The 11,435-nt window shown below is 44.7% G+C and overlaps 1 protein-coding gene across 1 annotated transcript in view; it reads left to right on the top strand.

Annotated features, from left to right (window-relative positions):
- The first annotated feature begins 1,519 nt into the window (after nt 1-1,519).
- fat4 (FAT atypical cadherin 4) overlaps nt 1,520-11,435 on the top strand; it is a 112,893-nt gene continuing 102,977 nt past the window's right edge. The window contains exon 1 of the mRNA XM_032528589.1: nt 1,520-7,126. Coding sequence (XP_032384480.1) covers nt 2,024-7,126 — 5,103 coding nt within the window. The 5' untranslated portion in view covers nt 1,520-2,023. The remainder of the gene's footprint in view (nt 7,127-11,435) is intronic.

Raw genomic sequence — 11,435 nt, 5'->3', positions numbered from 1 at the left:
TATGCGTATAATGTAAATAGACAGTTCTTCTATAGTCTTAACTACTACTCAAAGCGCTTTTACATAGTACATTCACCATTCACACACATTTATACATCATGGCCGAGGTTGCCGATGATGGAGCAGCGTCGGGGGAAACTCCGGGTTCAGTGTCTTGCCCAAGGACACTTTGACATGGTACTGTGGGGCCAGAGGTTGAACCACCAACCTTCCGATTGACAGGCAACTACTCTACCACTGACGTGTCATGTCTTAACTTGTATACTTAAGGTTGTGCCAAAAACAGTTGGATGCAATTTTTGAACATTTAGTCACTGGTTTACATGGAAAAGTCCATTCACATGAAAACAGCTATCATGTCCTATCAACCTGCAATGTTCACCGAGTTGAGAATTTGATGCGTGTGCAGAAAATAAAACAATGATGCTCCCCTCCCATTTTATAATTTGCAGATTGATAATCTGTGTTGTACGTACCAAACAAGATTGTTTGTGTTGATGTGTGTTGCAAAATCACGATTGTATAAATTGGTGACATGGTTCATTTCACCTTTCAGCAGGAATAACTTATAATGAATTAATTTATTACAAATACAAAGTATAATTCTACATTAAAAAAAAACTTCTACCAGAATGATCATACTCTTAATCAGTACTCAGTTTACATATATGGTTGAAAAGTGCCTAAAGACATAAAAAAAAACTACTACTACAACTACAACACACAGCACCAAAGTTATGTTTTCTGCTCTTTTGAAAGCTTTACTGAAATGTATTTTGGTTGGAGGTACCATCATTTGGCCACTAGATGGAGCTACTTACCCACGATTATGAAGCGTCCTGCAACTTCCATTACACGCAAACGTCTCACTGGCCATTATGACTTCTGGAGCTGAGCTAAGCTTAATTGGACACCTAATTATAATTAAGAAATATACAGTATATTCTTTCAGAATTTGGCTCCAAAATAACAATCTACAACGGACATTATTTGAATCAACCAATAAAGTAATACCATTAAATAAAGGGTTGTTTCCACAGAAAATTATAGCACAAATAATGATGTTCATCTAGACATGCTCGTATTTGTTTGGTATTTTAAGGATATCATTATTAAAGCCTACTTCTATTAACATTGCCAAACAAAACTTTTTGTAACTCAAATGTGATTTTAAAGCAACTTTTCATAAGCGTAGTTTTTCCTCTTGTTAAAATAACTATTCTGAGCAGGAATTCTAACATTGGAACATTGGATGTGTTCTGATCACTTTCATATTCTGGGCTCATTAGGTGCGTTTTAACGCACATGAACATGTTAGTGAAGTGGTTCAGAGCGCTCGGAGCATCGTTACCTGTCTCTTTTGATTGACATCCTCTTCCCCGAGCGGAGACAACGGGCTGCGCTGCACAATGGTGGGGCAACGGCGGTGGGAGGGCGGGCAGGAGCTCCGCTATCCAATGGGATCAGTGATGGGAGGGAGTTTTGTCGAACTCCAGCTTTGTCCTAACTTACTGGGACTCCTGAGCACAATATGACTGAAGCGCCTGCACCGTTATTCCACGGGACGGTGCGTAGGCTCAGCCGCCTGCTCGCACTTCAACACCGCTCACTTGCGCTCTAACTTTGGATACATTTTTTTCCACCTACACATCTCCAAGGAGCAAGGGACTTTTGTTTTGTGTTTGTCTTTCTCAAGGGATTGCCAGATTCCGTTTTGAAATGCTTTTTTTTGCGGAGTTGAATTGAAACTTCCCCTGATCTGTAGGAATCATTCTCTCCATTCAAGAGGATTGGGTTTGCATTGAAACGCAGCGCTGCGCAGGATAAGAAACAACTTCTGGAGTACTTTTGGGACAGTGAATAACTGTGGAAAGAGTTGCTGCTGGAGTTTTTCCCATTGCTATTTTCTTTTCTCTGCACATTTGCTGGAATACAATGCTTTAAGTGACTCGAGCGACCTCAGTAAAGTTGATGCATCATAGGCATGGACTCTGTCTGAGAAAGGTGGACTGGCTAACTGACCATGGCGCACACAGGTAGGGGCTTAGGCCGGTTTCATCTGACTTTATTCATGTTATGGACTCTGTCCCGGTACTCAGCATCCAGCCAAGTCCGTCAAGAGTTCCAGGTCCTGGAAGAGCAGCCCATCGGCACCTATGTGGGCACGATAGAGACCAAGCCCAGCTTCACGTACCGCTTCAGCGAGAACCACAAACTTTTTGCAATCAACGGCACCACCGGAGTCATTTACACCTCCACGGTGATTGACAGAGAGGTTTTGCAAAGCGATGTCATCAACGTCGTGGTGCTGTCCAGCCAACCCACCTACCCCACTGAGGTCAGGATAGTAGTTTTGGATATTAACGATAACTCCCCGGTGTTTCCAGACACGTCCATTGTCGTGTCTTTTAAGGAGGATGCCAGCAGCGGCAGACAAGTGATTCTGGACACTGCTACAGACTCAGACATTGGAAGTAACGGAGTTGATCACACCACGTACAGGATAGTGAAAGGCAACGAGCAGAGAAAATTCCGTTTGGACATTACAGTCAATCCTAGCGGGGAGGGGGCATTCTTGCACCTCGTTTCAACTGGAGGCTTGGACAGGGAAGTTACTCCCTTCTACCAGCTCCTGGTTGAAGTGGAGGACAAAGGAGAGCCTAAAAAGTTTGGCTACCTGCAAGTAAACGTCACTATCCAAGATATAAATGACAACCCCCCTGTTTTTGATCAAGATCAATATCAAACCAGTGTTTTTGAGGATGCAGCAGTAGGGTCTAATATTCTGCAGATTACAGCGTCAGATCAGGATGAGGGAGCCAATGCTGAAATCAGGTACTTCTTAGATGAAGGAACACCTTTCCAAATTGACCCCAAAGCTGGTACTATTATTATAAAGGAGGGTTTGGATTATGAGAGTAAGAAAGAGTACTCTCTGACCATTCATGCAGTAGACAACGGGGTGCCCGCTCTGTCAGGCAGAACAGAAGCCACAATCAAACTTTTAGATGTGAATGATAACGACCCAGTAGTGAAGTTTAGGTATTTCCCCACAACTTCTAAATTTGCGTCTGTTGATGAAAATGCACAGATTGGCACAGTTGTGGCTTTGCTCACGGTTTCAGATTCGGACTCCCCCACAGCTAATGGTAACATATCTGTTTCAATCTTGGGAGGCAACGAGCAGAGACACTTTGAAGTGCACACGTCTCCTGTGCCCAATTTGAGTCTGATCAAAGTGGCCAGTGTGTTGGACAGAGAGAGAATTTCCTCTTACAACCTGACTGTGTCTGTGTCAGACAATGGCAAGCCTATGGCTAGGTCCTCCTTTGCCAGTCTGGTTATTTTTGTGAATGATATCAATGATCACCCACCCATATTCCAGGAAACTCTGTACAGAGTAGATATCAGTGAAGACATACCAAAAGGCAGCTACATTAAAGGGGTTTCTGCAACAGATGGGGACTCTGGGCAGAATGCCAACCTGCGCTACTCCCTGGTGTCTGGAAATGCTTTGGGCTGGTTCTCCATCAGTGAAAACAGTGGTCTGGTTACCAGTGCCGCTTTGCTGGATAGGGAAATAGCATCTGAAATAGTGCTTAACATTAGTGCCAAAGACCAGGGGCTGCAGCCCAAAATTTCTTACACTAAACTGATAGTCAACATCACTGATGTGAACGACCAAGTGCCCACATTTACACAGAGCACATATCATGTTTCCCTGGTGGAGCATGCTCCTGCCGGCACTGAGCTGGTGGTGCTGTCTGCCTCAGATGACGACGTTGGGGCCAATGGAACTATCAGGTTCTCATTTGATGCAGAGACTCCAGACAGTGTCCAGGAGCTGTTTCGCCTGGATGCCGTGTCAGGGCGATTAAGCACAGCCGTGGAGCTAGACAGGGAGGATCAGGCCTCATACTTACTCCACATCCAGGCAGCAGATGCAGGCAGCCCTCCTCTGCACTCTGTAGGAAAAGTCAACATCACTCTGAGGGATATCAATGACAATAGGCCAGTTTTCTACCCTGTGCAGTATTTTGCCAATGTGAAAGAGAACGAGCCCTCGGGTGCTTATGTAACCACCGTTTCAGCCACAGACCCCGATTTGGGTCGAAATGGCACACTCAAATATATAATTACAGCTGGAGATGCTTCCAAATTCCTCATTAATAGCAACACAGGGAAAGTAACCACGATTGTGCCCCTGGATAGAGAAGAGAAAACTGCTTACCAGCTGCAGGTGACGGCAGCAGATGGTAGCGGCCTGCGCTCACACACCCAGGCCATAGTGACTGTAACTGTCATAGACACACAGGATAACCCACCAGTCTTTAGCCAGAAAGTGTACAGTTTTGTCATGTTTGAAAATGTGGGCATCGGGACAGTTATAGGGTCTGTGTCAGCCACCACTGTAGATTTGAACACAAACATTTCTTATCTAATCACCTCAGGAGACCACAGGGGGCTTTTTGCTGTGAACAGTGCAGGTCAGATCACAGCATCAAGCCAGATAGACAGAGAGGAGCAGGGTTTCTATCAGCTGAAAGTTGTAGCCAGAGCCGGGGAGATCACAGGAGAAGCCTTTGTTAACATCACTGTGAAGGACTTAAATGATAATGCCCCTAATTTTATTCACGCTGTGGAGCATGTGAGTGCAGTGGAAAACTGGAGCACAGGCCATGTCATATTCCAAGCCAAAGCCTCAGATCCAGATGAAGGCACAAATGGCATGGTGGTTTACAGCCTCAAACAAAACCCCAAAGGCCTGTTTCATATTCATGAAAAGCACGGCCTCATCACGCTGACCGGGCCGCTGGAGGTCACCACAAGCTCTTACGAGATCGAGGTCCTCGCATCAGACATGGGGGTCCCCCAGCACACCTCCAGCCTCATCCTCATTGTCAGTGTTTATGACGTCAATGACAACTCGCCAGTCTTTGACCAGCTTTCGTATGAGGTCATCATCCTGGAGTCTGAGCCTGTCAACAGTCGCTTTTTCAAAGTGGAGGCCACAGACAAAGACTCAGGTCTTAATGGGGAGATTATGTACGACATCGCTGGTGGCAACACAGGTGATGTGTTTGGCATTTTTCCAGACGGGCAGTTGTACATCAAAGCAGAGCTGGACCGCGAGATACAGGACCGATATAACTTAGTGGTTATGGCCAAAGACCGTGCTGTGGAGCCGCTAAGTGCCACTGTCAATGTCAGTGTGATTCTAGATGACGTAAACGATAACCGTCCCCTCTTTAACAGCACCAATTATGTGTTTCATTTTGAGGAAGAGCAGAAGAGGGGGTCGCTAGTTGGGCATGTTTTTGCCGAGGATAAGGACTTCGGTCCAAACAGTGAGGTCAGATATACATTTGAGACTCCACACCCCAACTTTGAGCTAAACGCCATCACAGGGGAGTTGACCAGCACGCTGCAGTTTGATCGCGAGTCGCTCATGAGACAAAGAGGCGCCGCTGTGTTCAGCTTTGTGGTTGTCTCGTCGGACCAGGGTCTCCCCAAGCCCCTCAGAGACCAGGCTAAAGTGCAAGTTTACATTCAAGACATAAACGACAACCTGCCTAAATTCACCAAAGACATTTACCAGGCCTCCATCTCAGAATCAGCTCAAAACATGACACAACTGCTGCGGGTGTCCACCTCCGACGTGGATGAGGACAAAAACGGACTGGTTCATTATCACATCTCTGAGGGTAACGAGGAAGGACAGTTCATTATTGATAGCAGCTCTGGACAGGTTACTTTGGTGGGAAAGCTGGACTATGAATCTACATCCTCCTATTCATTGAAAATCATAGCTGTTGATGCTGGAACTGTGCCCCTGTCCTCCTCCTGTATGCTTAGTATCAGCATCATGGATGAGAATGACAACTCCCCCTCCTTCCCTAAATCCTCACTATCTGTGGACGTCCTGGAGAACATGAGGGTAGGGGAGCTGGTGGTCTCAGTGACCGCCACTGATGCAGATTCTGGTCAGAACGCAGACATAACGTATAGCATCACAGCCACAAACAACCACGGCACGTTCAGCATCAGCCCCAACACCGGCAGCATCTTTCTGGTTAAAAAGATGGACTTTGAAACTCAAGCAATTTACAAACTCAACATCACCGCAAAGGACAATGGTAAACCACCCCGCTCTTCATCCATTCCTGTGGTCATTCATGTCAGGGATTTTAATGACAATCCTCCAATATTTACGCCTGGTGATATTTTCAAATCCATTCCCGAAAATCTCCCTCTCTCAGCTTCAGTCATGACAATCACAGCTCATGACACAGATGCAGATATAAATGGGGAGCTGGAGTACTCCATTGTTCAACAGATTCCCCGGGGAGGCCACTTCAGCATTGACTCAAGCACCGGCCTCATATACACCAATAAGGAAATTGACAGGGAGTTTTCAAACATGTTCGAGCTGACTATCAAAGCCACTGACCAGGCCGTTCCAGTTGAATTCCGCCGCTTTGCCCTGAAAAATGTCACAATATGGGTCACAGACCTGAATGATAATGTTCCCACTTTTATGTCCCAGAATGCCCTTGTGGCTGAGCCCAACATTGTCATCGGCTCCATCCTGACAACAGTGTTGGCCTTTGACCCCGATGAGGGGGCAAATGGAGAAGTGGAGTACGAGCTTGTAGAAGGGGACTCTGACACGTTCATCATGGACAGGTACAGCGGAGATATTCGTCTGGCCTCCCAGCTGGTACAGTCCCAACTCATGTACACCCTTAAAGTGTCAGCCACGGACCACGGCACCAGCCGCAAGACCTCCAGAACTGAGCTGACAATCATCCTCCAAGGGATTGATGGGCCTGTTTTCTCCCAGCCCAAATACATCACAATCCTCAAAGAGGGCCAGCCGCCAGGCACCAACGTCATCTCCCTGGATGCCTCAAGCCCGCGGGGCTCAGCTACCAAAGTGGAGTATTTCATCGTGGCAGTTCGCAGTGGTGGAAAAGCAGTGGGACGCCTTTTCACCATCGGCCGCTACACTGGAGTGATACAGACGGCTGCGGAGCTGGACCGAGAACAAGGCTCTGACCTCTACCTGGTGGATGTGTACGCCATCGAGACAGACGCCAGCCAGCCCAGGACACAGCGTGCTGAGGTTAGTACACTGCTGACATTTCTATTCTCTACAGATACTGCAAAGCCACCTTATATGCCTTATATTGCTATATTGGTCTATTTGATCTTTTTGGCAGGGAGAGAGCATGAACTCAGCCACTGGCATTTGTTTTAGACATTTGGATGGAATAAGTGCAATGAGATCAAGTTTTGAACTGGAAAAAAATGTGGAGTGGGACTGTTCAAGTCGCACATAAAACAGAGCCACCTATTGCATTTGTGTGCTCATTAATTAAATTCCTTTTTTACGCATGGCTCTGCATTATATGAAATCATCATTTTCTTGGCAATAGGTAAGATGATAACTTTATTGTTCCCGTTTCTAAAATCATACTGGCCATAACAATTTATCTTGAATGTGTCTCCTCTAATATTTAAGCAGCCTTGGAAAGGAAATGTTACATGTCTTCTGCACAAGCTCCTCTACTGTCTCATGGACTGAAATATTCTTATCAGTGGATATGAACTGCACAAACCAAAAAAAAGAGCCACTTTTTAATTTCCCCACTGTAGACATAAATCATTCAGCGCTGCTGTTTCAGGTTCAAGGCCCATGATGGTTTCCCCAGTGTCTCAAGTAGAAATGTAAAGGAGAGTAATTCAAAAGGTCTTCCAGTGCAGGTATGCATCATCAGAGCCAGTATTACTTTGAGCCCTTGAGCCTGAGGCTGTTATGGGACTGGGGTGGTCTGGGTGTACCTTTTTATACCACCGGGAACTGCTCCACAGGCAATAAGTGACCAGTGAAATTGGGTGACCTCTTAAGACTCTGTGAAAAGACGCTGAGGGCAGAGAGAGTGAAACTTAAGCTGCCCACTGAGTTTGCATTATGCGATGCACCTTTTTCAGGCTTTCCCTAAAGAAATAGAGAGTTAAATTCTCTCAAGTTTAATGCGGGAACCCTAAACCCAGTTTTGGGAGGCTAAGGCCTTCTCGTTAGTCAAATGAAAAACAAATGTGACTATATATGTTTTGGAAATGCCATGTTATTACAGGCTGGATGACACACACACACAATGCATATCCACTTGAATTGTTAGAGCAAAAACAAAAAGGTGTAAGCTTTTTCTCCACTTAGAAGTGAGTTTTGTGTTACCGCATTTCAACATATGCCTGATGTGAGATGATTGAAGAGTTTAAGATAATGTCGTTATGTCTTTGACAGTTGTTATGGATGCCTTTTCAACCACTGCAAATATTGAGAGTGAAATCTAATACAGCAATCAGTTATTTGGAGACAAACTCGCACGTTATTGAAATAAAGGATTACTTGGCTAAATCGTGTTTAAGTTAACTTAAAGTTTTGCTCGGGCCAAATGGGAATATCAAATGTTCTCTCACTTTGCCTGCAGGGAAGATGGCAATCTGCTTTCCTGCACACTCTACTGGCGGCCTAATGAGAGAATATAGTGCGTTAGTGCTCCAATCCCAAACCTTAAACTGTAGATGGGTTTCATGCTAAGCTTGAACTTTCTCACCCCTTGGAAAGATGACTTTACCATACCACCTGGCTGAGTAGTCCGTCGCTCCATTTTGAGAAGCGTGAGATCTAATAACTTCAATTTAAATGACCTTGCACATTTGGAAATGTGGACCAGTTTTGTGCTGAAAGTCAACAGGCAGTTGTCTTTATGGCTAGATTTTAAATAACATAAATGGTCCTATTCATAGCACTTGTACCTCCTCTGTCAATGGGGATCTCAAAGGATTGTGTGGTACAATTGTGTAAACCTTCAGACTTAGAATAATGTTTTTCCAGTGCTGTGTTTATACACCAGATACCCGGTAGCAACTGGGGGGTTATTTCCACCCCTGGGGTTGTGACCCTTTCACATTCTCCATTTCCCATTCTCCCCATTGATTGGATGCATGAGGGAAAGTTGTTGTTTTTTTCTTCTTCTTCCATGCACCATGTGTGATGTTTTGGAAACACTCAAACAAAGAGAATTTGGGTGAACGGTTGTGATTTTAAACAAGAGGGGAGGTAGTTTTTTTTTATCTTGACTTCCAAGGCATCTTAGAATATTTCATTGTCAGTGAGTGTTGATAAGATATGTCATTACAGGACTGGATGTGGCTTTTATCTCACATCTGGGTCATGTATGATGTGCAATTGGCATTTCTTTTAGCCAACTAGCGGTCGTGTAATGCTTTTCCAGAAAGTTTGATGATCATATTTGGTTATTTTACTTCAGCAGCCTGTCAGTTTGGAATGTCATGCAAATGACCTAATTTCCAAGAAATCTTTGTCTCTCTTCCTCTTAATAGCTAAAGCAGATAAAGATGCTGCCGAAAAAAAAATCTGTTGGCAGCAGATTCATCTATTGTTGGGGAATCCAACTTCCATTCAGTGTTCAGGGGGATGTTTTTTTAATTTCACTCCAAGTTTTGATTCATCGCATCCTGCGATGTCCTCGTTTAGAGGTGAAGAGAAGCATTTCCTCCCATAACTCATACTGAGTAAATCCACACTGAATCACCTTAGGCAGACTTCCCTTCATGAGCTGAAACTTTCAAGTATCGGTTTCACTTTTGGCCACAAATTAATCATTGATGTGACAGCAGATGTTGAAGACAAAACACCTGCACATCATTGACTGGGGTTCTGAGCTGAAGTGCAATGTGCTTGAAAGTTAATAGCCGATTAGAGAGGTTCACATGTTGATTTTCCATCAAGAATGCTCTTTAGTTGCAGATGATAACTAGAAAAGCAAGGGAACAATGTTAAGGTTAAAGCCAAAAGGCATAGCAGCAAGTCTTAAAAGAATACACCAGAAAGAAAATGTGTGTGGCTTGGCAGATGATGGGTAGTTAAATGGTAATTCTGTTTAAGGTAGGCTCAGTTTCTTTTCCAAAATATCTAGGTGTGACTTTGATTTTACTAGTCTGGTCTTTTGGGCTCTGAATGGCAGTAAACGTGAATGTAATTGCAGCAAATCTTTTAAAGCCAACTTTCAAAATCTGTTTCCTACTCAAAAATATAGGTTTTTGGTGAAGTACTCCTTTAAAAAGAAACTCAACCCTGGGATAAAAAAGTAGTTTCTTTTTTTCATTGCCACCACGACTATCTCTGTCTCTTAACCTCTGTAGTCTTCCCTTCATTTGCCACCTCACTTTCAATCCCTCCAGCTCCTGTAGACCTGTCTGCTACGACTGTTTTCTTAAACTCACTGTGAATCAAAATGAAGTGCTGTTTTTTAGGAGAGGCCCTCAAGTGCCACATCAGTCCTCACCCCCTCCTCTTAAAGTCATTGTTCCCCCTTAAAAGTAAACACAGTCAGAGTGTTCAACAGGCCTTCCTTTGTTTTGCCTTCGCAGATAAAGTGTTGCGCAGCCCCGGCTGCAGATCGGGAGGCTTTTGTTATTTTTTTTGTCTGTGCCAGCATCTTGCCTTGGCAGATTTAGGAGTGTGTATGGATGCCCCTGTCAGCCTGCTTTCCTCCCCTCTCCTCAACACTGAGGGATGCACGGTAGAGCTGTTTGGAGTTGTGAGATTGAAGAAAGAAAGGGCTTGGGAGGGTTCTGGACATGTCAGACGGTGTTATTGGGAGTTGTGGGAATGAAGGAAAAGGAGGGGTGGAGGGGTGGAGGGGAACGTTTTTGAGGAAGGGTCCTGGAAGGGCCAGACACAGGCACCGTTGCAAGGAATCATGGGAAGAAAGAGGCATGATCGTGGCATCATCCTGATCGTGTCCATAGCAGGCGGGAGAGATCTCCCTGTCCAGAGCTTTTGGACATCCCAGTCAGGGAATGACTGTTACAATGGCAGATACAGACATGGGTGTTGCTGTCTTTGGCTTTGAAAACCCTGTTATATTCATCCTTCTCTTTGTGACGTTGTATATCTTTGTGTCTTTGCAGCTCTTTTGTGTCGGCCTGCCTGTTTTGTGTGTTTGTGTCTCTGTCTTGGTTGCGGATCAGTCTGATTCATGAATCTCACTGGCAACCAACTTGAAAGTTTGCTATTCTTTCTGTCTCTCTTTCATTCCCTCTTTTGATTTTTCTGTGTTGTGGTGATGCCATACCTCCTCCAACATGAAGGGAAATATGATTAGGACATCAGAGGCGGTATTAAGGATGTAGTGAAGATGGAGGATGAGAGAAAACCTGTAAAGCTTGCCAGGTCAACGAGACAGGGAGGTTAAGGTCGTATACTGTAAGGCGGGACAAGATGATACGGATGCTGTTTTTTGTGTGTGTGTGTATTTGTATCTGTGAGTTAGAGTATTATTAAAAAGGGAAATATTGATGACTACAGTGTCCGGAGAAAGGTCGGACTGTGATACTGA

Source organism: Etheostoma spectabile, chromosome 10 (genome assembly GCF_008692095.1).
Source record: "Etheostoma spectabile isolate EspeVRDwgs_2016 chromosome 10, UIUC_Espe_1.0, whole genome shotgun sequence".
NCBI lineage: Eukaryota > Metazoa > Chordata > Actinopteri > Perciformes > Percidae > Etheostoma > Etheostoma spectabile.
This window is presented reverse-complemented; position numbering and strand designations above follow the sequence as displayed.